General features: G+C 48.0%; 6 protein-coding genes across 8 annotated transcripts; 3 read left to right on the forward strand and 3 right to left on the reverse strand.

Annotated features, from left to right (window-relative positions):
• The first annotated feature begins 7,276 nt into the window (after positions 1-7,276).
• bsf (bicoid stability factor) lies at positions 7,277-12,880 on the forward strand. The gene is made up of 5 exons (XM_002052767.4): positions 7,277-7,516; positions 7,755-8,283; positions 8,345-9,665; positions 10,404-12,113; positions 12,235-12,880. Exons 1-5 carry the CDS (start codon positions 7,377-7,379, stop codon positions 12,774-12,776), a joined length of 4,242 nt encoding a protein of 1,413 aa, XP_002052803.1. The 5' UTR covers positions 7,277-7,376; the 3' UTR covers positions 12,777-12,880.
• On the reverse strand, positions 12,845-13,945 carry LOC6628644 (microtubule-associated protein RP/EB family member 3). 2 transcript variants are annotated; one of them, XM_015173054.3, is made up of 2 exons: positions 13,687-13,945; positions 12,845-13,639 (listed from the first exon to the last, which is right to left on the reverse strand). In XM_015173054.3, the coding sequence occupies exon 2, from the start codon at positions 13,624-13,626 to the stop codon at positions 13,051-13,053; it is 576 nt and encodes a 191-aa protein (XP_015028540.1). In that variant the 5' UTR covers positions 13,627-13,639; positions 13,687-13,945; the 3' UTR covers positions 12,845-13,050. The 2 variants fall into 2 exon arrangements, with proteins under 2 accessions (XP_015028540.1, XP_002052802.1); XM_002052766.4 differs by having other exon boundaries at positions 12,845-13,628; positions 13,687-13,943.
• A 269-nt stretch (positions 13,946-14,214) lies between these two features.
• On the forward strand, positions 14,215-19,411 carry ncm (pre-mRNA-splicing factor nucampholin). Its single transcript, XM_002052765.4, has 3 exons — positions 14,215-14,961; positions 15,444-16,803; positions 17,469-19,411. The coding sequence occupies exons 1-3, from the start codon at positions 14,332-14,334 to the stop codon at positions 19,268-19,270; spliced, it is 3,792 nt and encodes a 1,263-aa protein (XP_002052801.1). The 5' UTR covers positions 14,215-14,331; the 3' UTR covers positions 19,271-19,411.
• Positions 19,412-20,080: 669 nt separating this feature from the next.
• LOC6627925 (uncharacterized) lies at positions 20,081-22,797 on the reverse strand. 2 transcript variants are annotated; one of them, XM_002052764.4, is made up of 2 exons: positions 22,523-22,797; positions 20,081-22,443 (listed from the first exon to the last, which is right to left on the reverse strand). In XM_002052764.4, the coding sequence occupies exon 2, from the start codon at positions 22,355-22,357 to the stop codon at positions 20,174-20,176; it is 2,184 nt and encodes a 727-aa protein (XP_002052800.1). In that variant the 5' UTR covers positions 22,358-22,443; positions 22,523-22,797; the 3' UTR covers positions 20,081-20,173. The 2 variants fall into 2 exon arrangements, with proteins under 2 accessions (XP_002052800.1, XP_015028539.1); XM_015173053.3 differs by having other exon boundaries at positions 20,081-22,467.
• Positions 22,798-22,863: 66 nt separating this feature from the next.
• On the forward strand, positions 22,864-23,627 carry RpS26 (ribosomal protein S26). The gene is made up of 2 exons (XM_002052763.4): positions 22,864-23,014; positions 23,087-23,627. Exon 2 carries the CDS (start codon positions 23,095-23,097, stop codon positions 23,437-23,439), a length of 345 nt encoding a protein of 114 aa, XP_002052799.1. The 5' UTR covers positions 22,864-23,014; positions 23,087-23,094; the 3' UTR covers positions 23,440-23,627.
• Positions 23,628-26,475: 2,848 nt separating this feature from the next.
• On the reverse strand, positions 26,476-27,927 carry LOC6627923 (probable pyruvate dehydrogenase E1 component subunit alpha, mitochondrial). Its single transcript, XM_002052762.4, has one exon. It carries the CDS (start codon positions 27,904-27,906, stop codon positions 26,548-26,550), a length of 1,359 nt encoding a protein of 452 aa, XP_002052798.3. The 5' UTR covers positions 27,907-27,927; the 3' UTR covers positions 26,476-26,547.
• Positions 27,928-27,941: the final 14 nt, after the last annotated feature.

The following is a 27,941-nucleotide window of genomic DNA, read 5'->3' on the forward strand; positions in this document are numbered from 1 at the left end:
ATATTTATATCTGTATAATTGAACGCTGCAATAGAGCAAAACTGATGCGTAATAAAAAGAAAAACAGCGCAAATTAATTGCGATTTTGTCCGTAGCTAAAAGCAAAGACAACAACAACAACAACAACTACAATAAGTAGAAGCGCAGCGGCAACAAAACAAACAAAACAACAAATAACAAACAGCTGGCAGCAACAATTGAAACTTTGGGGCAAACAAAAGACATCGTCAGATATGTTTGCAAATTGAATTTCAAGTAAATATGAGCAATGCACAGTGCACAACTGCACAGATACAGCTGCCGAGGTACCGAGGCACAGACAGCAGATACACAGATACATTTGCACAGCTACAGATACATTTGCACAGACACTCGGCTACAGATACAGATACATTGATAGCTGCAGAATGGAAAGCTGCTCTTGGCAATCTGTGCTAGCCCTCCCCCCCCCCCCCTACCCTTACCACCCTCCCTCCCTCCCTAGTACTACAGTCTATCCGTATCTGTATCTGCATCTCTGGGCAAATGTATCTGTATCTGTGTGCACGCTGTGCTGCGTGCCGTCTCGCTGTGTGTATCTATCGAATGCATTTTACGCTTTTAAAGGAATTCTGTAGTTTATGGATGCGGCAAGCGACGATATAGTGTGCACCCTCTTCACCTCCCGCCCGCCTGCCCCTGCCCTTGTCCACCCGGGTAAATGTCTCTGGCTCTCTATGACTGTACTCGGAGCAGCAGCCGCCATGGCAACGACGTCATCGCCATTATCAACGCCGCGGCTCGGTTCGGCTCGAGCTGAACGTCGCGACGTGCCAGCAAATGGCGGCGATGCCTCAACAATGAGAGTACACAAAAAAAAACAACAACAACAACAACAACGACAGCAAAAAGAAAAACTAGCCGCAACAACAACAACGCGCACAACTCGAACAAGAACAACTATTATGCAGTTGCTGCCATTGCATCTGGGCAAGTCCGCGACTTGTGTATCCCGCAGATACTTTTCATTCGATTCGCAGTTGCCAAAGCAACGTACAAAATGCCATGAATATTACTTTGCTGTGGCATCTATTGAATTATTTTAATTAGCTGCACTTTTATTTTTGCATTTCTCAATACACAAATTACGCATACGCAATGTTGGTAAACGTTTAAAATATGAGTTCTTGGGCTTGAATAATGAACCAATTCTTGTTGAACTTGAAGAGATTTGACTACGTTTTTGACATTCATTCAGTTTTCATCATCTTCGAGCTTTGGAGTATGGCCATTTGGGATTCTTAACTTGAGCAAAATTAGAGTCGAGTTTCGTTTATTTTCAGTGGACTTTGACTAGCTTCAGATCTTCTTAGCCATAAGATGGGTTTTTTTTTATCGGAACTAAGAGAGAATAGTTGAGACGAGTTTCCATTGTTTTTAGCTAACTTCGAGCTGTGAATTATGATCAAGTCCTCCATATTAATTAACATATAAGAAGGACTTTCCTTTAGCGAAATATAGAGCTGAGTCGAGTCGACTTTTCTATGGACTGTGAGCACGTCCAGCTTCATGGAATCTCTTCTTAGCCTTACTATAGCCTTTTTCTTAGCTGAGTCGAACTAGCAAAGTCTCTCGTCTATGTGAACGCGCCCTGATCGAAAGCTGGAGACATGAGATATCAAATATTTATTCTCTCATCCCAAACGCAAAAGGAGTTTATCAAGTTTCTTATCGATATCTTGTCAAAATATCAATGAGAGTAAATTGAGACTTGGTTTTAAGTTCGACTAGCTACACCAAATTGGATATGTAGATAGTATTATAGTATGCAGATCATAACACATTTAGATATATTAGATATCTATTAAGACAAGTGTTCTTTGGGTCGAGCCAACTGAGCAACTGGTTCGGCTCAAGAGTTTTGGTTCACAGCTTAAAAAACCATAGAATATAAGTAGTTCGCCCCGATTTGATTCAGAATCTATAATCTTCTATAATCTCCCGCCTTCGGCCTCTGTAAATTGAGCTCATGTTGTATTTAAACCACATTTGGCACAGATATCTGAGCCGAACATAACATAAATATTATAGTTGAGTTATTTAATCGAAAACCAATCAAAAAATGTGCCTCTTATTTGTGTTGAAATACAACAAAGCTATTTGAGAGACTTGAGACTTGCAAAACTTAAGTAGTTTTCAACATTGCCATCAAGTTTCGTATACGATCTATTTACTCAAAGCCCTGTAAACAATTAAGTTAGCGGCTATTCCTGCCCAGAACACCAACAGCCCCCTCTTCCCCCCGCCCAGCTACCAGGTCTCCTATCTACCCTCAGAAGTAGCTCATAAACAGAGCGAAATCAAATCGAATGACATCGCAGCAAATGCAACTGACAGCTGAGGCGTCGCTGCAATTGGAAACCACAAGGCACACACACTCACATACACACACACACACACACCTACACACACATACATACGAAACACCCACACTCATGCACACACACCTAAAATCAATGTCAAAGTATGCACAGTTCACTAAACAAGGACATTTGGACATTGGACAAAGGGCACGCGGGGGCAATACCAACTGCGGAGTGGATGGGCACAGCGGTTAGGGGGCTGGGGACTGCATATCGATGCTTGACTCGCCTGACATATGCAGCTACTCAGAGACCAAACAACTGGTTTCCAGCTGTGCACAGATATTGGCGCTGAGTTCGGTTTTAGGGCGCGTGTGTTAAGAGCTTCGAGTACACTCGCAGAAAAAACTTAGAAACTAAATAACTTCTATTAAAACAAAAAAACCTTAAATTACGTGTATTTGTTTAAGAAAAGATTGAAGAAAATATCAACAAAAATGGAGTTGAATTCGCGCTTTTTACGAGTTTGTAAAAGCTTTGAATAAGTAAGGTAGCACCTAAATCAATTTAATTTCAATCCTAAGTTAATTTTAATGAAAAAAATTATTATAAAAAATTATAAGAATAAAAATAAAAGTGTTTGTGACTTGAGTTCTTTTCATTTCGACACAAATTCACGCTTTTATCAAGCATGTAAAAGCTTCAAATAAGAAATGTAGCACTTAAATGCAGTTGATTTCAATTTTGCTGTTGGGTGTAGGAATTTCTCTCAGTGCAGCACGCTTGTGTGTGTGGGCAGCTATATCGAATGGTGCTCGTTCAAGGGCAGAGAGCTCTGGAGCGCTCAGCCTAGGGGCTGCATACTAAAAATAGTTGCTCGCTGGCTGCAGCTCCGCTTGAAACTATCCAAACTCACCACACGGCGTATACGCAATATTGTGTGCGAATATTTGAATGACAACTATAACGAAAAATTTTGAGTCTTGCAGACTTTTTTGAAAGAAACTCAATGAATGCAAGTGAAACTCTAGACTTTTGGCAGTCCGTGCCAATTCTATGTTGCGTTACTTAAAGCTTTAGTTAAGGCTTGATTCGTTTTAGCGCTAGTTCACTGTATATGCAACTGAAACTCACCACACGCACGGCAAACGACGAAAAGCAATTGCGCGCGTCCTTGCACTGTCTCCCTGGTTCCTGTCGCCTATCGGCTGTCCCTATCCCCATCCCTGTCCGCCGCTGTGTGGCCAGAGTGTTGCACTACGTTGTACGATGTGCGGCATCCTCTTTGCACTTGAACCATTGTCCTTAGCGCCTCAAAGGCGACGCCGACTTGCCAAATAGCTGCTATCCCTTTCGCACTTGCATGGCTTTTGACGAGCTGCGCTTCGGTTTTTGCTGCTTGCCAATAGTTTTATTTTTTATTAATTTTTATTATTATTATTTTTTTTTTTTGTTAGTTTTTTGGTCTTGAAAAAAAGGCAACGCGTGCGCAGTTTCGTTTATTTTTGTTATTATTATTAAATTTGTAGATTTGTATTAGTTTATTTATGTGCAATTGGTGATTTTTTGTTTGTGGTTGTGTTTTGATTACTTTGGTTTGAGTAATTCGAGTGTGTGTGTGTGCAGCTTTGGCTATGCTATATATGTTATATATATGTATATGTATGCATGTGTGCATGTATGTACTCCATGAAGCGTTGCCTATTCTTAACTATATAATGCAGCAATTCAAGGTCATTTGCAAGCCAGGTATGCAAACAATTTTTTTGTCCGTGACTCAGCGCCGGAATTGGGTAAAACAAAAAACTAAATCTAAACTGAAATAATCACAATTTGTTGAACAGGAAAACGCGGAAAAGCAGCTGTCAAACTAACAATTTAATCGCATTTTTAATAAATTTATTTTATTTTTATTTTTAAATTATTTTTATCAGCGGCATTTAGTGCATTCAACTGTCGTTGGAGCATGACGCGCATATTAAATTTAAGTGTGTACACACTTTAAAAAAAATATATATATATATATCGAATGAAATATTTATAAAATATATTATATATATAAATGAAAATGTATTAAAAACTCTCTCGCCTAGTTATAAATCGCATTCGTTAAAATTGTTCTGGCTATTTTTGCATATGCTCTAAATTGATCTTTTGCATTTTCTATATTTTTAGAATAATTTCTCAACTTTTTGCCTCTTTATTCAATTTCTTTTTTTTTTTATCATTTTTTTCTGGCTTTTTGCACCCAAGCAACGAACAAAGCGCACCAACACAAGCGCACAGCGCACTGCACAGCCTGTGTGTGTGTGTGTGTGTGTGGGAGCTTACTGCATGGGTATGCGTGTGCATGTGCATGCGCAGTGCATGCACGACGGCAACGTCAACGTTAACCGCGCTGCCGCTGCCGCTGCTGCTGTTGTTGCTTTTTCATTGCTGACGATTTGTTGTTGTTGTTAGGGCAGCGCCGTGTTGTTGTTGCGCCTGCTGCTTTTTTTTCGTTGCGTCTGTTTTACTTATTCGCTTGCCTAGCTGCACTTGAGTGTGTGAGTGAACGTGAGCGCGTGTGTGTGTGTGTGTCTCAGTGTTGTCTGTGTGTTCGTGTGACTTCATTTCCTTTGTCGTAGGTCATCGTCAATGCGGAAAAATGCGTTTTATGGCTTTGAAATTCATCGGTTTTTCGGCGTTTAACAATTGTTTAAGGCAGTTAAAGTTTATTTCTTACTTATTTGTTGAATGTTTGTAAATTATTTATTACAAATTTTATGCTTAATTTAATTATTAATTTCATTTAATTATATTTGGTATCACTTGAGTTTTTCGCGTTTGATTTGTGTTTCGTTTTCAATAATTTTTCTTTTTGAGTCACTTGCAAAGTGCATTTTTTTTCCGTTGCCGTTGCCGTTGCCGTTGCCGTACATTGCAAAGTCGCGCTCCACACTGACAAAAGGGTAGAGAACTTTTTCTCCAACGTTTGGCCAGAGTTGCCATTTTTCCCACTAAAAAAGCCGATGCCGATCAAAGTCAACGCGTCGCCGTCGCAGTCGGCCGCTTCGTGCAATTGCAAAAGCACAGACCCCAAAACGAGGAGGAGACGCCAACGCAGGCGGAGCAGCAGCAGCAGCAGCAGCAGCAGCGGCGGCGACCAGCAAAAATGGTAATAAAAGCAAATGAATCGCACCAAGTGCATCCACACACACACACGCACGCACACACACATGTGCACATAGGGAACAATCAGTCAATTACACACACACACACACACACACACACACACACATACGAGCGCGAGCGTTCAGTTGGCGCAGGGGAAGCTTCGAAGTGCCGGCCGCCTTTGCGTGGCAAATTTGTTTGTGTGTATTGCAATTTTCATCTGTCTGCTCACTCACGCCCCTACACTGACTTGCTCTCTCTTCCGCTGTGCGCTCTCGCTCTCGTAGACATGCAATTGTTGTAATGCAGCCGCGCACTTGCTGTCGCTGTGTATGAGTGTGCGAGCATGTGTGTGTATGTGTGTGTGTGTGTGTGTGTGTGTAAGATTATGCGCGTGTGTTTGTATTAATCGAATGCAATAAATTTAATAATCTGCGGAAGGCGACGGCGGCGACTTTGGGATGCTTACCAGTGTTGAAAAATGAGCCGCCCACAAGGCGCGATCGTAAAAGTACAACGCACCTGCAATGCAAATTGACGAAGAAGAGAAGAGAGCGCACAACAAACAAAGACAACCAACAATAACCGCAGCAGCGGCAACAACAACGGGCAATGGCCCAACGGCAATGTAACGGACGGCGCGATGACGACGCGAAAAACCGCAAAAAACCGTGAAACAAGAAATTATGCGCGAACCGCGAACACTTGAACACAGCCAACACACACACACACACAAACGCACAGTTGCAAATTGCAAATGCACACAAGCACAAGTACAGGAACAGTAATATATGTGTGTGTGTGTGTAAACTGTGCAAAGTCAATGCGACGTAAATGAAAGGAAAGAACAAGCAGAGAGCCAAAAGCGCAAGCGACCGCGATGTGCAACGAATCTTTTGAAAATGAATGCAACCAGCGACGGTGGCGACAAAAGAAAGCTGCACCATGGGCAGCATAACTGAAAATCTGCTCAAAAGTTTTTACATGTCAAGTAATGAGATTCGACGCTCTGCTAACTTTACAATTGCATTTCAAAAGCGTTTATCTGTTATTTGTTGTTCATTTTTAATCTAAAATAATAATTAAATTGAGGATTTTTAGCAGCGAATTTTGCTCAAAACATCAGCTGTCTGCTTCACTGTGCGCTGCAGTGATGGAATGACGCGGCATGCCAAAAAAAAAAAACAAAAAGAAACAAAACCCATTCACTTGCTCTTTGTTGACTGGCGCTCTGCACGAGCTAAGAGAGCGACGCATTCAGCTGCTCTTAAAAAGTTATCTCTCTTTGAGTTTTGCGATTGCAAAAATGCCGTCGCTTAAAAGCTCAAATGAGCACAAACCGCAAAAATTGCAATATCGCTGGAAAATTAAAAATTGATCTTAAATCTTAATTGAAATTATATATAAATATAGTTGGGTAAAAATAATAATAATTATATAAGAGTAATATTATAATAACAATAAAAATAAAGAATAATACCTTTTGGAATGCTTACACTTAAGTCAAAATATTTGAATAAATAAATAAATAAATAATAAATAAATAATTTAAGCAACAAAAACATAAAGACTATGCTCAGAAACTGTATTTTTGTGTACTTATTATCATATATAATGTACAGCAATTTTTAAATTATCTTGTTTCTTAAGATTTTCCGTTACTTTTGTGCAGATTTCCGTTACTCTGTAAACTCAGAGAGCTTTTATGGTAACTCACTTTTGCGTTAAACATGCTCATGTTGCGTTTCAATATTTTTCACATACAACGCCAACGGTCACACTGCTACATCACTGGTGTGCGCGCTGCCCTGCAGTTGGTTTGTTCTCTGACAAAATTGTGTAAAACTTGTTATTTTGTTGAAAATACATAAATAGTTTATAATGGCATCCATACTGCGCACGGGCAAGCTGTTGCGTTACTTTGCTGGCTTCACGCGCAACGTTGTCGTCAACTCGGTGCGCGACTGCGAGAGCAACAATCTGCTGCAATCGGCGCCCTGCATGTGCGGACAGTTCCAGAAGTAAGTTTCGAAGTTTCTGCCCGGCATTACGCAATGCAATCAGAAATCGTGTAAAACAATGTGGCAAATTGTCGGCAATAGTTGCAATTTTATCAATTGCCCTGCTGTTCATTCAGTCGAAATTAATTACTAACAAATTTCTGTGAGAAAATTCTGCTAACTTGTGGCCAAATTTACATAACCTCAAATTGTGCCTGGAAGGGATTAAGATTAATAGCTTTCTCTTGCATTTTCACAGCGGTTTTGCTAGCAATGCTGCTGCCACGAAGGCGGAGCACAGTCTGGACAGGCAGATACGTCGCTTGGATCAGGATGCGCGTCGCGTGGGTCGCATCTCACGGCGGGATTTGGAGGAGGTGCTCGACGAGATTCGCACACATCGCACGGCGACCAGCTCACAGTCGCTGCTAGTCATACGCTGTTGCGGAAATCTGGTGCCGGAGGAGCTGCCCGAGGTGCGCACCGCACTGGTCCAGGAGATTTGGAAGACCCTAAATGCCCTGAATGTGCCCATGGACATATCGCACTACAATGCACTGTTGCGTGTCTATCTGGAGAACGAGCATCAGTTTGCGCCCACCGATTTTCTCGCCGAGATCGAAGCCAAAGGCATTGAACCGAATCGCGTGACCTACCAGCGTCTGATCGCGCGCTATTGCCAGCAGGGTGACATTGAAGGCGCCACACGCATCCTGGAGTACATGCGCGGCAAGAGCCTGCCGGTCAACGAGAACGTCTTCAACTCCCTGATACTGGGACACTCGCAGGTGAAGCCTATCACGCCTCATTCCATTCAAGCCAATTCCTAACTCTTGACTTTTCTGCCAGGCCAACGATCTGGAGTCCGCGAAGGGCATTCTGGGCGTGATGAAGCAGGCGGGCTTGGAGCCCAGCGCCGATACCTACACGACGCTCTTGTGCGCTTTTGCGCGCCATGGCGATATCGAGGCCTTGCAGTCGACGCTCGCCGAATGCGAGCCCAAGGAGATCATATTGCTGGACAAGGATCTGCTGGATATTGTGTACACGCTGACGGTGCACGGGCATGGCGAGCATGTGGACGCGCTGCTGGGCAAGCTGCGCATCTCGCCGGGCTTCAATCAGGATGCAGTCAATATCATATTGCGCCTGGTCAACAAGGGCTACGAGGATGTGGCCCTGAAGCTGCTCCGTTTGATGCCACGCGGCACCCGCGTCAATGGCGAGCCCGTCGACGTGGGCGCCTTCTTCATACGCCAGCTGGTCAAGGCCAATCGGCCGGTGGAGAAAATCCTCAGCATTTGCCGCACGCTGCAGGCGGAGGGCCTCAATCCCAAGGCGTTGACCATTGCCACCGAGGCGGGTCTCACCAATGGCGTGATGAACAATGCCCTGCCGCTGCTACAGGAGATGAAGCAGCTGGGCTTGCCCATACGCCAGCATTATTTCTGGCCATTGTTCTGCTCCGTGGAGTCCAACCAGGTGCTGGACGTTGTGCGTCGCATGCAGCAGGAGTTTGCCTTGAATCCCAATTCGGAAACGGTGCGCGACTATATCATACCCAATCTCAAGGAGAAGAACTGGGAGCGAGTTGTCACCGTGCTGCGCGATGCGGGCGTGGCCAACTCCACGGCCGTCACCTCGGCCGTCTACGCAGCGCTGACCACGCATCAGATAGCGGATGCTGCCCGGATCATGGAGGCGCATCGTGCCTACTATATGCCCGTGATCTTTCGCCAGCCGCTCATCCTGGCGCTGAGCAACACCAACGATTTCGCCTCCTTCATACGTTGTGTGCGCCAAATGCACGAGGGCATGCAGCTGCGCGCCGGCAAGGAGGCGGCGGAGGAGGGAGAGCGCGTCGCTAGCGATGCAGAGGCCGATGCCACGCCCGAACGCAATACGATCGATGTGGTGGGCACCATTGTCCACGATGCGGCCATCTATTTCCGGCGCGAACGCGTGCCCGTGCTGGAGAAAATCTTGCAGGGCCTGGTCAAGCAGGGTCTGTCCATAAGCAGCGCCAAGGCGACCGCCTTGTCCGAACTGTTGGGCTCTGAGATGACGCCCAAGATTGCCGAGGAGCTGGGCAAGCTCAGTTCGGGTGAACTGGAGCCCATTCCATTGCCCAATAGCGGCAAACGCGCCTTGGACACGTTGACCGTTGATGGTGAGTGGCTGTGATTGATTGATTGATTGACTGATTGATGTCTCGATAAAGTAAAACTTTAACCAAGTATTAGTAAGTTGACCAACATACAGCTTGGGGGACAGACATTGATTGATTGACTGATTGATTGATTGATTGATTATCTGACACTGATTAAATGACTAACTGATTGAACTATTTGCTGATTGAGAGAGATTTGCACATAGTTTTTTGATTGACCGACTGTTTAAAAGACTCATTTTATCAAATGATTGATATAACAAGTTACTGAGTAGCTGTCTGATTGATTGGCTCACTAGTTGAATGATTGATTGAAAGTAGAGCTGGCTTATTAACTGACTGATTGATTACGATACTACAGCATTGATTGACCGAAGGCAGATTGATTACTGATTTATTGACTGTCTGATTGACCGATTGATTGAATGGATATCTTGTTAATGATGCCTGGCTGATTAACAGCTTGACTGTTTACATATTTAACATTGACTGATCTATTGACTATCATACATCATTGATTGACTAACAGCACATTGATTGTCTGATTGACTGTTAATTATACTCAGTTGACACATAAACATGCTGATTGACGAACATATTTTATTGATTGATGAGCTTATTGCACAACTGATGATCAATCGGCAGACCAAATTATTAAAAAAAAAACTTTGTGGTTGACCGACTAATAATTGAACGAGATATACTCAAATGCCTGACCAAACTATTTACCTCTTTCAGAACTGGAACGCTTCATCAAGAATGTGGAGGCCAAGGGCGATAATGCCAACAACATTAAGCGTCAGCTGCTGAATGCCTGCTTCCGTTCGCAGAACCTCGAGAAGACGCTGCAGGTGATCGAGCGTCTCGAGCAGGATAAATTCCAGATACCCATCGGCATCTTTGCACAGCTCATTGATCTGTACACATTTCACAAGCGCAGCTCCGATGCACTGAACCAGTACAACAAGTTGCGCCAAGCGGACCCCAACTTCAAGCTGGACAACTTTAAGGCGGTGCGGCTCGCGGATCTGTTGCTGCAGGAGGAGCGTGAGCAGGAGGCGCTGCAGCTGCTGCAGGAGAATCAAAAGGAGGCGCCCCACAACGAGGGCGAGGGCAGCTTTAACTACACGAGCACCGTGTGGCGCATACTCAATGCCATTGCCGAAACGGGCGATGCGGAGAAACTGAAGCGCATCTTCGATGCCCTTGTCGCGGGCAACTATGTGGTGCCCACCAATGTGGTGCTGGGTCCGTTGATTAAGGTGCATTTGGCCCGCGATGATATACCCAAGGCGATTGATGCCTTCGAGCAGATATGCCAGCAGCACAAGGCGACGCCGTGGAAGAACGAGCTCGCCTGCCGCCTCATCCAGAAGGAGGATGCGGCGAATCTGCAGCGTCTCACAGATCTGAGCACCAGCATACACGGCGAGGTCAACAGCCTGTACGATCTGGTGTTCTCCTTTGTGGAGTGCGGTCGGGTGCGACAGGCGCGCAAGATTCTGGAGACGCCTGGACTGCGCACCAGGCCGCAGCGCATCAGCAACGCCTGCGATCGCTACAAGAACGAGGGCATGCTCCAGCCGCTGGAGGGTCTGATTGAGGCAACAAAGGATCTGGGTCACATTGATCGCAATAAGATTTACTACACGCTGCTGCTCAGCTATGACAAGGCGGACGAGACGGAAAAGGCGCTGGGTCTGTGGACCAAAATGCAAGAGGAGGCTCTCACGCCCACAGATGCGTTCCTGCTCAAGCTGGCCGATTTGCTGCAGCGCAAGAATATCGAGGTGCCGTTTGTGGTGCCCGAAACGCAGCAGTCCAAGAGCAGACGCCTCAAGGCAGCCAAAACGGAGCAGGCAGCGGCCAAGCAGGAGCTGAAGGACGAGTCCAATGTGTCTGGACAGGAGCCCAAGCTGGGCGCAGCAGCAGCTGCAACAGCAGCGCCTAAGTCGATCTCCAACGTGACCAGCTTTCGTCGTGCCATTCAGCACAATGATCTGGATGCCGCCATTGACTACCGAAAGCGTTTCACAAGCGCCGAAAAGTTCGGCGTGATGGACACCTCGCGGCTCATTGAGCTGCTCGTCCGCGCCGATCGTCTGACGGAGGCCAGCAAATATGTCGATGAGCTGCTGGCAAACAAGCAGCATCCGCAGCCAAAGATATTCAAATACTATTTGAATAAAATTGCCGCCTCGGGCGATGTGGAGGCGCTGCAGCGCATTGGCCAGCAGCTCAACGATGAACAGAAGCGTCTTGTGTCCTTTGATAATCGCTATTGCCACGCCTACATTGTTGCCGGCAAGTCCGAGCAATATCTGAAGCAGCTGAGCACAGAGATTGAGGCGGCCAAGTCGCCCGAGGAGGCCGCCAAGTTAGCCGAAAAGTTTCCGCGCGGCGGCGCCGTAGGCATCCTGGAGAAGCATCCCGAACTGGCGGCGCAATGTGAGTAGAAAGCTTGCACTATTTGATACCCTGTAAAAAGGAAGACTGCTTGTGCAGGTTATCTAAAGGCGGCAAAGTATTTGCTGGTCGAGCATTATTCTAACATGAAATCCCTTTCCAGACGAGTCGCTGGCCGAGAAGTACGCGGCCCTCAATCAACTTGGGCCCATGAACGTGCTGTGGATGCACTTGATATCGACCGGTCAGGAGCCGGCCTCCAAGCAAATCTGGGATAAGTATTTGTCCAGTGCGCCGCGTCTGATGTTCCAGCGTGTGCTGCAAACGGCGCGCGAACAGCAGGACGAGAAGTTGGCTGCGACGGTCATTTCACAGCTGCGCGGCAGCAAAATATCGGAGGGTGCCATCGGCAATGCCTACTCCTGTCTGCTGGACATACAAACGAACAAGGGCAACACGGACAAGGCTCTGGAGGTGCTCTCGAATGCCATCAAGGATGTGTCACTGGAGCACATCAATCGCACCGCGCTGCTGCGTCTCAAGCAGGCCGTTGAGGCCAAGTCACAAACGTTTCCGTACACGGTGCCCGAGAAGCGCACCAATGCCAACGAATCCAGCTCCTCCAGCAGCAGCAGCAGCAGCGATGATGACGATGTGGCGCCCAAGCGACCGGAAACGATGCCAACCAAGCCGGAACAGGCTTAGAGGGCGTTTAATAAAAGAGACGTTCACACTTGCTTAGCTTAAACCTAATCTTATGACTATATAGTATGTATTGATTGTTAAACAAAATATATATTTAATGAATATTTTTTTTTGTTGCTTAGCCCAAACTTGTTTTACAATTTGGAAAAAGCCTTTTCAGCCGGAACAAATCCAATATCTACACATACACACACATGCTACTAAGTGAGAAAAAAAAAAAACACAAAAACAATGGAATGGCAACAGTCAATCGATGCACATCTGAATCCAGACTCTAAATATGCGGGCGATTTGCGCCTCTGGCGATCGCAAGCACCGGCTCCTCAATGGTTGGCTCGTGGGTGCGGCTGCGCCGGCGTACGGACAGCTTGGGCGTCAACGTTGTGGCGGTGCGACTGCGTCGAATCTTCTGGGCCTGCTCCTTGGTGAGCGGCTGATTGTTGCGCTTCTCGGTGGCATTGTAGCCGTCGGGCATTTTGGTGAAATTGGCATCGTAGAACAGGCGAAACCAGATGGCAAACTCGTAATTATCCTGAAATTTACCCTTGACCAGCTTATAAATGGGTATGCTCTTGTTGATCTTTAGCTTGGTAAAGCATTGCTGCAGCATTATCAGATTGTTGATGTAGTCGATCTCCTGATTGCTGATGAACTTCACTTTGCGCAAATTGACGCTATCGGGAAAGAGTATGTCCAGCAGGCAGCAATAGGCTGCCCCAGTGCAGAGATCCTCGATTTTCTGTATATCGCTGTTCAAGCACTTGTTGCACCAGGTCAGTATGGCCTGGCGGGACCAGGTCGGCTTGGTATTGTTTGTGGAGATCACGTTGATCACCTGGCTTAACGCCATGTCTATTGGGTGGCTGGGAGTTGATTGTGGGTATTAGTCAGCTGCGGATTGAGCACTTACCTAACCAACAGAAGTGCCAGCAGGTCTCCGATGAGACGACTTGCCTTCAAAGAATTTGATCAGTGTGAGTTTATGCTTAATTACAATCACGCTAAGCAATCACACTTTGCACAACCACAAATTTAGATCTATTGCTAACCAAAAAAAAAAACGAAAAAATAGAAAAACAAAAAAAAACGAATATTAATTAAAATGTGTACTACGCTGCTCTCTGTAAAACTATATACGTCTATATTCGTTGTCTGGTGCTAATGTTCTACCCTGCATATAACAAAAATCGAAAATGAAGGGTCTGTTATATTCCGTTTGTCTGTCTTTTCAAGGCCTACTTATGCAAATGACTGATAATTGATACCCGGGCTACTTTGCAGATAAATGAATTAATACATTTCTATTATAGTGTTTTTAAACAGCGCGCTTTGCGCCAAATTATTCCACGGCTGCCTATCGACCAACCGCCACAACTGCTCAAACATATCGATTGTATTGTGTACAAATGCAACACTGCGCCCGTTAAGGGTTGCCATATTTCACAAAGTTACAACCGCTGAACAAGCGGCCGCGTTTGCCAACGTTTAGCTGTAAAAATTTTCAACAGCATTGTTTATCAATTTACGCATTGGAATTGTGTATCCCAGTTCAAGGATGCCCGACAGTGATGCCGATAGCGACGCGAGCGACAGCTCCAGCATTGGCTCAACCAGCAGCGCCGATAGCGACGCGAGCGACACCTCCAGCAGCAGCAGCAGCGCCGGCAGCAGTAGCAGCAGCAGCACCGACAGCAATGCTGGCAGCAGCAAGCGGGCCAGCGAGAACGAAGCAGCAGACGTGGAACAAGTGAAAAAGCCAACAACTGTCAAGAAATCGACAGCTAAGGATACAGTTAAGCACACAAGTGATAAAGAAGAAGAAGCACATCGAGAGGAACAACAAAAGCAGCTGCAACCCGTTGACAGAAATACAAACGCAAAGAGCCTTGCTGACACGTCTGAGCTGAAAGAAGAAGCAGCAGCAGCGGCAGCAAAGCCTGAAAAACCTGTGGAGGAGACAGAAACAACAACAAGCCCAGTCGAAAGCAAGGCACAAACAGAGTTGCCAACTGTACAGACAGAACAGCAGCCAGCAGGCAAAGAGCAGAAGGACGAGCAGTTGGAGAAGAAGCGGCCGCAGCAGGAACAGTTGAACGCTGTGACCACAAACGGGAATGGTGCACGCGAGGAACCAGTGGCCACTGGCAACTCACCAAGTAATGTGGAGGAGGGCGAAATTACCGATGTGAGTAGACGGCCAGATAAATTAGGGCTTTAATTTTATTTGAGTGGATACGGCAATCCGTGAGAGCATGCACATTCTTCAGTGTTGCCAGCTTGTTGTGTTTAGCCATATCAAAAAAAGGCTAGAAATCCTTGATTTGAGCAGGGATTCTGGCTTTTTATAGCCTAACGGAAAGGCCTGGCTCAAATTAGGGGGATGTTCCCGCTAAAATTAATTATTGGTTCGAAAAAATCAGCTAAAAATTATAATCTTAAAAGTAGCCAAATAGAACGTTAAAAATATTAACATTTGCACAAATCCACCTCAAAAAAAGTCTAAATCTGTTTGAAATTTGAACTGGTTCCCTCTGATACTAGCCAAATTTAGCCAGAAGCTAGCCAATTTAACATTGCTCCACTATTTGGAGCTGCTCTCGAGACAATTCACGACAGATATTCAAGCTAAAATTAGAGTTAAAATTAATATCTTGCCTGACATTGCAGAAAGACGACGATGTGCCTCCTGTGGACGCAACAGCAGAAACAAAGGTTGACAGCGACAAGAAAGACAAGCAGCAGGAGCAGCTGAAGGCAACCAACACTGAGGAGGAGGAGGCGGAGGCAACGGTCAGGCAGCCGCCGCAAATTGCCAGCCAGGTGCGCAGGCGCAGTCACAGCCGCAGTCGCGAGAAGCTGGCCGAGGAACGGCGGCGAGGGCGGCCGGCAACGACACATAGTCGCAGTCGCAGCCGCAGTCGCAGTCTCTCACGACGCCGACGTCGACGCACACGCAGTCCGCGCGTCAGTCGCAGCGTGAGTCCAGTGCGACGGCGTTCCAGTTCTTTGGAGCGGCGGCGCGTCGAGCGCCAGAAGCGGCACGAGGAGCGCGATAAGCGCGACGAGGAGCGTGCGCGCGAGCGCGAGAAGCGGCACCAGCATCGCCGCCGCGAACCGAGTGCTGGAGGCGAAGCAGCAGCAGAAACAGGCGACGCAGCCAAGTCCAGTTCGCCGGCCGAGAATGCGGACAATGCCACGGTGAGCGAGCCGGCGGCAAAGATCAGCGAACGCCAGCGACGCACCGTGGATTTGCTCACCTCACGCACCGGCGGCGCCTATATACCGCCGGCCAAGCTGCGCCTTATGCAGGCGGAGATCACGGACAAGGCGTCGGCGGCATATCAGCGCATTGCCTGGGAGGCGCTCAAGAAGTCCATCCATGGCTACATCAACAAGGTGAACGTCACGAATATTGCGATCATCACCAGGGAACTCCTCCGCGAGAATATTGTGCGCGGCCGTGGCCTGCTCTGTCGCAGCATTATCCAGGCGCAGGCTGCCTCGCCCACATTCACGCACGTCTATGCGGCTCTGGTGGCCATCATCAACTCCAAGTTTCCGAATATTGGCGAGCTGCTGCTCAAGCGTTTGGTCATTCAGTTCCGACGCGCCTTTCGGCGCAACGACAAAATGGTTTGCATGTCCGCCACGCGCTTCATCGGGCATTTGGTCAATCAGCGTGTCGCGCACGAGATTTTGGCACTGGAGATGCTCACGCTGCTGGTGGAGATGCCCACCGATGATTCCGTGGAGGTGGCCATTGCCTTTCTTAAGGAATGCGGCATGAAACTGACCGAGGTCTCGTCGAAGGGCATCGGGGCCATCTTCGAGATGTTGCGCAACATTCTGCACGAGGGTAAACTGGACAGGCGGGTGCAGTACATGATCGAGGTGCTGTTCCAGGTGCGCAAGGATGGCTTCAAGGATCACCCCGCTATTGTCGATGATCTCGAGCTGGTTGAGGAGGATGATCAATTTACGCATCTCATGATGCTGGACGAAGCCACCGAAACTGAGGATATACTGAGTGAGTTTTATTTTTGCTCCTAAACCCAATTTTAAGTCGATAAGATAAGATATTTATTAAAATTGATTTTCTCAAATTAACCTCTACTCGTGGAAAATGCGTGAAAAGCTGAAGAGTTAAAGCATGCGGTTGTTTAAGGCGTTTAATTGAATTGAACAACATGTAGAAATGTGAAAAGTCAATATTAGAGTATAATTTCAAACCTAAGATTCATTCCATGACTAAATTTATCCACACGATTTTATCCAATTCACTTCTACTCGTGGAACATGCGTGAAAAGCTGAAAACATGGAATACGGTTGAGTAATGTGTCAAATTGAATTGAACAACATTTAGAAATGTGGAAAGACGCACAAAATATATTATCAAGCCCAAGATTCATCCCATGCCAATATTTTGTTTCGTCAAATTCACTTCAACTCGTGGAAAATGCGTGAAAAACTTAAAACTAACAGAATGCGGTTGTTTAAAGCTCGTTATTGAATTGAACAATATTTGGAAATGTGAAAAGATTATCATAGAATATAATATCAAGCCCAAGATTCATTCCATGACTTCATTTGTCCACACGATTTCATCAAATCCCCTTTTACTCGTGGAACATGCGTGAAAAGCTGAACACTAATTAAATTGAAATTTAAATACATTTTCCGCCTCCTCGCAGATGTCTTCAAGTTTGACGATAACTATGCGGAGAACGAGGAAAAGTACAAGGCGCTGAGCGGCGAGATATTGGGCAGCGATGCCAGCGGCTCGGGCAGTGGCTCCTCCGGTTCTGGCTCGGATTCGGACAGCGAATCGGATGGCGAGTCCGGTTCGGGCGGCGAGGCGGACGGCGAAAAGGCGAACGCGGGCGATATTATTGACAACACCGAGACGAATCTGATTGCGTTGCGTCGCACCATCTACCTGACGATCAACTCGAGTCTGGACTACGAGGAGTGCGCGCACAAGCTGATGAAGATGCAGCTAAAGCCCGGCCAGGAGGTGGAACTGTGCCACATGTTTCTCGACTGCTGCGCCGAGCAGCGCACCTACGAGAAGTTCTACGGGCTGCTGGCGCAGCGCTTCTGCAGCATTAACAAGATCTATATACCGCCGTTCGAGGAGATCTTTAAGGACACGTACCAGACGACGCATCGCCTGGACACGAATCGTTTGCGCAACGTGAGCAAGTTCTTTGCCCATCTGCTGTTCACGGACGCGATCAGCTGGGATGTGCTGGAGTGCATACAGCTGAACGAGGATGACACGACCTCGTCGAGTCGCATATTCATTAAGATATTGTTCCAGGAGCTGGCCGAATATATGGGCCTGGGCAAGCTGAATGCCAAGCTCAAGGAGGATGTGCTGCTGGACAGTTTGGCTGGGCTCTTTCCCAAGGATAATCCGCGCAATACCCGTTTCTCCATCAATTTCTTCACCTCTATCGGTTTGGGCGGCCTGACGGATGATTTGCGTAGATTTCTGAAGAATGCGCCCAAGGCTGTGCCGGCCATCAATGCCGAGATTCTGGCTAGCGGCAATCCGTTCAAGGATGCAGCTGCCGCGAATGCTGCGCCTGCTGTCAGCTCTACGTCCTCCAGCAGCAGCGGCAACAGCTCCTCCAGCAGCAACAGCAGCAGCGGCAGCGGCGACTCCTCCAGCAGTGGCGAGGCCAACAGCAGCGATGAGGACAGCGACAGCGAATCCAGCTCCAGCTCCGAGTCCAGTGAGCTCGACCGCAAGCGCAAGAAGAAGCACAGCCAGAAGAAGAAAAAGTCCAAGAAGCAGAGCAAGGCCAAAAAGTCCAAGGATAAAAAGGAGAAGAAGAGAAAGTCCGAGAAGTCGAAAAAGAAGAAAGAAAAGAAAAAGGCAGCCGAAAAGAAAACGATACGCAAACGCAAGCACGCGCAGAGCAGCAGCTCCAGTAGCTCCAGCAGCGGCAACGATAGCGACAGCAGCTCCTCCGACGCCTCCTCCAGCTCCGCGGAGCCGCCGCAGCCCAAAATCCAGCGCAAGGACAACAAATACAGCGGAAGCAGCAGCAGCAAATCAAAAACGGAGGTAACCGCGTCCAGGAGCAGGCAGCACGACAGCGACGTCTTCAATCTGGAAGGACCCAATGCCTCGCCGCCGCCGCCCGCGCGACAACAGCACAATGGACACGGCCAAGGCAGGCGCGAGGCCAGCCCGGAAAGGGAGCGAGAGCGGGGCAGGGAGCGAGAGCGAGAGCGGGAACGAGAGCGTCGTGGACGGGAGGACAGTCGCAGCAGCAAACGGGAACGGGATGGAGAACGCGAGCGAGTTCGCGATCGAGAACGGGAACGCGACAGGGATAAGGAACGGGACAGAGATCGGGAGCGGGAGCGAGAGCGAGAGCAAAAAAGAGAACGTGAGAGACGTGAACGTAGGGATCGAGAGCGACGCGATTCGCCCAGACGCCACCATCATCATAGACGCAGCGTGTCCAAGGAGCGCGGCTGAGCAGCTCCTGCGCCAGCTTAATTATCCATCTATGCATTTTCCCCAACTAATCTGTCGAACTGTGTACAAAGAAACGATCTAAGCCCAGCAGCAACAATTGTAAATGTACAAAATATATACAACAAAAAAAAGGAACAAAAACTTGGTATATAATTTCCATAGAAAGCGGGAAAAGTCGAGATCATGTTTGGCACTGTAAGAACTGAATGCTGAAATTTTTACAAAAGCTTCCTTCTGGATCGAAAGTCCAAATTAACGTGGACGGGTTTTTTTGGAAAATTGAAAAATGCGAATTTGATATTCGAAGCTGTGACTTAATTTTTTGAGCGTTGAACTAGCAAGCGAGTAGTCGCCGGCTCAAACACAGCCATAAAATTTTGCTCTGCGAAGCCGTGACTTTGTTTTTGTAACGTTGAACTAACAGGCGAGAAGTCACCGGCTCAAATTAAGTAGCAAATTTGGCTACTTTGGAGCCGGGCAACGCCGTGAGAAAGCGGCTTTATGAACCGAGGGCGAGTGATTGCTTCAAGCCAACGTGGAAAAGCGGGTTCAGAAACCGAACCGAGATTTGCAGGGCTCCTTCTAAAATCGTTAACTTTAAGAGTCTTCCAACAGCTGGGAATGTTATTGATAATGAAAACTTAAACTATTCGGGGACTTGAAACAGGATCTACATTCCCCATTTCAAGTCTTGCTTTTGAAGATCTCAGAGATTAAATGTCCATCCTGATTAAGAATTAATATACAGTTTCTTGAGGTCCAAGATGAGCTCTTGGCATGAACCCAAGCTTAATAAAAAATATGTACAAATTGATATATATATATAAATATAAAAATATCGACAAATTTATATATATAGAAAAAATGTACATATTTATGAAATAATTCCAAGAGCTGCGTTCCTTATAAATATCGTGCGGCAAATTTGTAATAGCTCTCGATTTGCTGCTGGCTGAGCGAGGACTTTTGTCTGGCCAAGACCGTTTCGAAGTCCTGCAATTCAATGTGAGTGACATCGAAGTCTCGCTGGAACGCCTCGATGGCGGCCTCATTGCACAGATTGCACAGATCCGCGCCGGAGTAGCTATCGGTGCGTGCCGCAATCTCCGGCAGCTGCACGTTGGCATGGAAGGGCATGCGACGGGCGTGCAGCTGCAGCAGGGCCAGACGTGAGGCCAGGTCCGGTGCGGGCACGTGTATGAGCTTGTCAAAGCGTCCCGGTCGCAGCAGGGCATCATCCAGCATATCTGGACGATTGGTGGCCGCCACGACGAGTATGTGCTGGAGACTGTTGCCGCTGCCGGCGCTGACAATGCCATCCATTTCGGTGAGCAGCGTGGAGAGTATGCGCAGTTGGACGCCGCTGCCGCTGCCAACTGTGCGCCGGCCGACGAGCGAGTCGATCTCGTCCAGAAATATGAGGCAGGGCGCATTTTTGCGCGCCGTATTAAAGATTTGCGTTATGAAGCGCTCCGCACAGCCCACATAGGGTGAGTAGACCTCCGCCGCGGATGTGGCTATGAAGGTCATGTGCGCCTCCTTGGCCAAGCACTTGGCAATTGTCGTCTTGGCACAGCCGGGCGGGCCATAAAGCAGCAGGCCCCTGGGCAGGCTCAGGCCAAAGCGCGCATGCGCCTCGCTATGCTGCAGTGCAGCCAATACGGACACCTGCAGCGTGCGCTTGAGCGCAGCCATGCCGCCAATGGACTCGAAGCCCGCGGCGAGCTTCAGGACACGCACATCCGTGGCGCGCGAAGCGCTGGGCTGGCACTGCAAAAGAGATTGCTTTAATAGGCGCTCGAAATCGTGGACTGTGGGTGGGTTGAGGTGGAGCATTTGCTGTTGCAGCTGGCGCAGCAGCAGTGTCAGATCGGCGATCACATAGCCCTGCGTCTGCTGTGCCAGGTAATCGAGCAGTCCAGGTGTGAGCAGCTCCAGCTGTGTCGGCTGCTCCTGCTGCCAGAGACCGGCGAAGAGTTGGCGACGCTGCTGCTCCGTGGGCATATCGATGGTCAGTTCGTGGCCAAAGCGACCGGCGCGACGTGCGTGCGGATTCACTGCATCCGGCGAGCCGCTGCTGGCCAGGCACAAAATGCCACCATGCCGCTGCGGCAGCTCATCAATCAGCCTGTAAAGCTGTGCGGCAATGCGCATGGCATTGCCCGAGTTTCGGGCATCCGCGCTGCTAGTTGCTGGGCACAGCAGCTCCAGATCCTCCAGCAATATGACAACCGGCCGCTGCGGGCGTAGGCGCTGCTGAAAAGTGTGCGCCGCTTGGAAGATGCGTCGCAGTTCCGACTCCGTTTCGCCCGGCTGGGCGCGCAGCACCTGGGAGGCGGTGATGTGGAAACAATTGCAGCTGTGCCGCCGCAGAAACTCCGCCAGCAGACAGCTCTTGCCGGAGCCCACGGCGCCCACGAGCAGCGCATTCAAGGGAAGTCCTTGGAATTCTGCCCTGTGGGCGCTGCGCAACAGCTGCTCCAGTGCCTGCAGCGGCGCCTCAAAGCCGTAGGGTTGATAGCGCTCCAAGCGCGGCAGGCACGCGGCCGTCGCCATACGCACGTCCAGAATTCGCAGCGGCGTCTCGTGCGTCAGCTCAAAGCAGCTGCGGCACGTCAAATCCGTGCCCTGAACTTCGCTTATCTCAATGCTGGCAATGCCCAGCTCCAGCAGACGTGCATGCTGCACGGCGCAGCCTTCGATCAGCTTGAGGTGGCGCAAAAAGATGCGCACATCCTGTTGCAGTTGCTCCAACGAAAGCTGCGGCCGCTGCATCAGCTGCTCCGTAATGCTGATCGTGCAGGCCACCTGCTGCACCATGTTTGTAGCCAGAGTTAGGGACTCCAAGCGGCACAGGCGTTGCTTGTTGGCCACGTAGCCCGGAGACGCGACCACAGTGTCCACAAAGCAACAGGTTTCGGCGGCCGCGCGCAGCGCCGGACGAGCGACGACGTAGCTGCCATCATCCAGCACAAGTTTGCACCAAGTGCCAGACCATTCCAGCTTCTCGGGTATATAACAGCGTTGCGGCTCAAGCTCGCAATTGTCCAGCAAATTAAGCGGCAATGTCAACAAATTGGAGCACATGCCGCCAGGCGAAATATAAACATGTGGTGAAAAACGCCAAACTCACCACTTGGCGGCATTTAAGCAAAATTCACCTAAAATCACTTCTTGAAACGAAATTTAACATTTAGCTGCAACTAAAATTTACTTTTCTACGGCCACTTAAATTGTGCAGAGTTTACGTACCCTTCTCCATTCTTATGCTCAAAATATATATTAGCAGACAACATTATTTAAACCAAAGTCAATTTTTTGGTGGAAGACATACATAGTTAAAAATGTATAACTGCGTAAATAACATCCAGTCAGGCCAAGTAACATATTTATTACATTTATAGCACATTTAACACTCATTTGCAAGTCAACCCACAAATTAAGGCATTTAAATGCAGCAAATAATGCAATTTGTTTTCAGCAATTACGGACATTACATGCGATTTTAGTTCGCAGCAAATAACAACTGCGGCTCAACAGTTGCGCTAACTGAACGTAGCGCACAGCACAGCTGACGATAGTTAAAGAAATCAACGCTGTATCTAATTGCTGACCAGTGGCAACGCCAAATGCGCAGAGTTGCTGTTAATCGAAATTTACAGCTGGCAACTCCCTTTTCGCATAAGTGTCGCCTGGCGTGAACACGCGGATTTTACTTCGTGGATTTTTCAATTGTTAAATAAGGTAAATATGCTGGCCATCCAACTGTAATTGTATGCCATAATGGCTAACAAGTGCCCATTGAACGTTATGCAGCTGCCGATATGACGAAGAAGCGCCGTAATGGTGGACGCAACAAGCACAATCGCGGCCATGTGAAGCCCGTGCGCTGCACCAACTGCGCCCGCTGTGTGCCCAAGGATAAGGCGATCAAGAAGTTTGTCATCCGCAACATTGTCGAGGCGGCCGCTGTGCGCGACATCAGCGAGGCCAGCATCTGGGACACCTATGTGCTGCCCAAACTCTACGCCAAGCTCCACTACTGCGTCTCGTGCGCCATTCACTCCAAGGTGGTGCGCAATCGTTCGCGCGAGGCACGTCGCATTCGTACCCCGCCCGTGCGCTCCTTCCCCAAGGATATGGCGCGCAACAACCAGAATAGGAAGTAAAATGCGTTAGCTAAAGGCGGCTTGCTTATAGAGACATCATCAATAACAACAACAACAACAGCAACTACACCAACACCAACAATCCACACACACACTATTGTAAAGTCTAGGTACGATTCTGGGATGAACGGCACGCTAACGGGCAACGTCCGGCGTGGCCAAATATAAGCATTCGGTTTTTTAAACAATTCCAAGGATTCGTTTCTGGGAACGGGATGTGCTCGCTGGCGCAGAAATGCCGCTCCAGAGGGCGGGGGCAAGGAGTAGGCGCTTCCGGTTGCCCGTCGGTCCGTCCGTCTACAGCTGCCGGATGCGTTATGCATTTAGTCGTGTGTGATATCTCATATCCGGCTGCGCCTGCCTTGATTTTTGCCAGGTTTTTGCACACCTCACACATGTGCGCAGGCTGTTCCCGCACCGTGATACTCTGCACAGTGATTGGAACCGGCGCACAAATTTTGAGGTTAGGTAAGTTTTTCAAAAATCATTTTCTGCGATTTGGTGTCGGGCTTGTCTGTAAGTTATAGAAAGCACAACAAAATTAAAATTGTAAATTTGTAAAACCAACGCACACACACACACAACACACACACACACATGCTCAGCGCTTGGTGTAATTTGTAATCGTCGCTTGTAAAGCGCCACCAAGCGGCGGGTGGCTTAACTAACTGAAACCTGCCGCAAGTGTAGCATACCGTAAGCTGCCGCAACTGTGGCATACTTTCAGGCGGTAGCCAAAAGAAAGCAGAGAGAACAGAAGAAACAAAAAATGTATTGCATGCTGCTTTTTTGGCATAAATTTTGCAGAAAACGTGAGCGCAAAGGCAAATGAGTTTGGCTTCTTGTAGTTGAGTGTGTGTGTGGGTGTGTGTGTGTGTGGGTGGGCCATGTGTGTATGTGTGTACGCGCGCACTTCCGCTTCCTGTTTACGCCTTTCGGGCCGCACTCTTGAAGTTTTTGTGCTTGTGCAGCAGTTTGTTTCGCCCTCTGCCAAAGTAGCGCACGTTAAATTATTGTTTTCGTTTTGCTGGGCAAATAAAACGTAGACATAAGCAGCTGCCGTTGATCATTTAGCATAAATTAAAGCGAGCAACAGCAAACGGAATCCCAATGGAGGTTATGACAAGTGCCCCAGAGTTAAATATAATATTACCAAAAAACTTGACTTCAGCACATTTTTACCAAGCACAGCAAGCATTGAATAGGTAAACATCTATATGTGTATGTTTGTGTATTACAAATGTATATGTGCATGTATGTGTATTACAAATGTATATGTGTATGTGTTGCATGTACTTTTGTGTGGATGTGTATGTGTGTTCAGTAAGTTTTTCTCAGCTCTAAAATGTTCTTAACGAGTGTCATGATTATTAGCTGGTTGAACATTTTTTAACTTGCTGCTAAATGTAGCATCCGATTTGGTTCAAATAAAGAGAATTTTGATTTATCTAAATTAGAGTTATAGAGATTGATTGATCGATAGGTAGGTAGATAGATCAATAGATAGAAAGATAGATCGATAAATAGGGAAACTGACAAGCAGGTAGACGGATAGACTGACATTGACAGATAGACAGACAAATATGTAGATTGACAAACAGGTAGATAGATAGATACTTACATACAGATTTACAGGCATATTGAAAGATAGAAAGATTGACAGACAGATTGACAGACAGATCGACAGTCATATTGACAGACAGATTGACAGACAGATAAGCAGATTGACAGACAGACAAGCGGCTTAACAGACATATAAACAGAGTGACAGTCAAATTGATAGACGGATTGGCAGTCAGATTGACAGACAGATTGACAGATCTGCTTGTCCCAGACATACTGACAGACATACAGACTGACTGACTAACTGACAGACTAACTGACAGACAGATTGACAGACACGTTGACAGACAGACAAGCGGTTTAACCGACATATAAACAGACTGACAGACAGATTGATAGACGGATTGACAGGCAGATTGACAGACAGATTGACAGATCTGCTTGTCCCAGACATACTGACAGACATACAGACTGACTGACTAACTGACAGACTAACTGACAGACAGATTGACAGACAGATTGACAGACACGTTGACAGACAGACAAGCGGTTTAACAGACATATAAACAGACTGACAGACAGATTGATAGACGGATTGGCAGACAGATTGGCAGGCAGATTGACAGAAAGATTGACAGACAGATTGACAGATCTGCTTGTCCCAGACATACTGACAGACATACAGACTGACTGACTAACTGACAGACAAACTGACAGACAGATTGACAGACACGTTGACAGACAGACAAGCGGTTTAACAGACATATAAACAGACTGACAGACAGATTGATAGACGGATTGGCAGACAGATTGGCAGGCAGATTGACAGAAAGATTGACAGACAGATTGACAGATCTGCTTGTCCCAGACATACTGACAGACATACAGACTGACTGACTAACTGACAGACAAACTGACAGACAGATTGACAGACACGTTGACAGACAGACAAGCGGTTTAACAGACATATAAACAGACTGACAGACAGATTGATAGACGGATTGGCAGACAGATTGACAGAAAGATTGACAGACAGATTGACAGATCTGCTTGTCCCAGACATACTGACAGACATACAGACTGACTGACTAACTGACAGACAAACTGACAGACAGATTGACAGACACGTTGACAGACAGACAAGCGGCTTAACAGACATAAACAGACTGACAGACAGATTGATAGACGGATTGGCAGACAGATTGACAGAAAGATTGACAGACAGATTGACAGACACATTGACAGACACATTGACAGACAGGCAATCAGGTTAACAGACATACAGAATGACAGACAAACTGAGAGACTGATTGACAGACAGATTGACAGACAGACAAGCAGATTAACAGACATACAGCCTGACAGACCGACAAATGTTTGGATCAATCCCCAGTTAGTTCTCCTGATCAAAATTGAGCTCCTTCCTGCTGCCTCAAAGATAACACTCTTCAATCGCATCAGATTAAGTCCAAATTATTTGACACGCACTCATGTATACATATATATATTTCTTTTTTTTTTTTCAGCTCAACAGACTTTAGTTGGTCATTCGTGGCAGCTTTCGGTGCGGCTGCGCGCATGCTCCAAATTGTGGCCAAGAACGCCGCGAAGCTGGAGCTGTGCATAGCTGCCCGCGTAGACATCGTTGCAGAGATGCGACAACGGCAGCTCCACGTCGGTTCTGGCCGCCTTTATGGCCAGCTCCATCTCGTCGCGCACAGTGCGCTCGATGCCGAGCAGCTGCGTCTGTGTGAGCAGCGACATCTCCAGGCAGATCTTGCGGAAGCGTTCGATCGCATCCTGTCGCTGGCGCACCTGTTGCACCTCCTCGCGTGTGCGATAGCTGGTGCCCGGATCGGACATCGAATGGCCCGCATAACGATAGGTGCACAGCTCCAATACGAGCGGGCCGCGCTGCTGGGCATGCTCGATGGCAAATCGTGTCGCACTGCGCACGGCCAGCACATCCTGCCCGTCCACCCAGACGCCGGGCAGATAATCGCCGCGCGTATAATAGTTCGTGTTGCTGGAGGCGCGCCAGGCGCTGGTGCCCATGCCATAGTTGTTGTTCTCGCAGACGAACACGATCGGCAGCTTCCACAGCTGTGCCATGTTGTAGCACTCAAAGATCTGGCCCTGATTGGCGGCACCATCTCCGTACAGAGCAAAGCAAACGGCGCCATTTTTGCGATATTTGTTGGCCAGCGCAATGCCTGTGCCGAGCGAGATCTGGGCGCCCACAATGCCGTTGCCGCCATAGAAATTGGGCGCATACATGTGCATGGAGCCGCCTTTGCCCTGGGCACAGCCGCTGGCCCGGCCGGTCAGCTCGGCCAGCACGGCAGCGGCCGTAACGCCCATCAGGTAGGCCCAGCCATGGATGCGATAGCCGGCAATTAGATTATCCTGCGGACGCAGTGCGGCGCACAGCCCGACGGCGCACGCCTCCTGACCCGTATACAAATGACAGAAGCCGCGCACCAGCTGCTCCCTGTACAGTTGAGCGGCGGCCGCCTCCAGGCGCCGGATGGCCACCAGCTGGCGATAGTAGAGCGCCGCCTCGCGTTCGGTGAGCGCCACCAAGGTATCGGGTCCCATTTCCAGTTTGTGCAGCTTGTAGTCTAGCATTAGGCGCACCAGACGCACCTCTTCCACGTGCGGCACAGCTGATTGGCTGGCGACGAGATCGTGTCCTGGCGCCAATGGGCGTGGCAGCTGGGCAGCCGTAAAGCGCACAGAGCGCTGCAGCAGCCGATTGATCTGCAGCTGCAAATGCTTCGATATCGCCGCGAACGTCAGTCGGTACATCCTGTTAGTCCTGCGTGTGTTCACTTGGATTTTAATTGAAATGTTATGCAAGCTAAATTGAAAGGCTTGACGGGTGAGTTTTAAATTTACATACATAAATGACAATTTGGGCCAGGGAGTATTATTTGAAT

Source organism: Drosophila virilis, chromosome 4 (genome assembly GCF_030788295.1).
Source record: "Drosophila virilis strain 15010-1051.87 chromosome 4, Dvir_AGI_RSII-ME, whole genome shotgun sequence".
Taxonomy (NCBI): Eukaryota; Metazoa; Arthropoda; class Insecta; order Diptera; family Drosophilidae; genus Drosophila; species Drosophila virilis.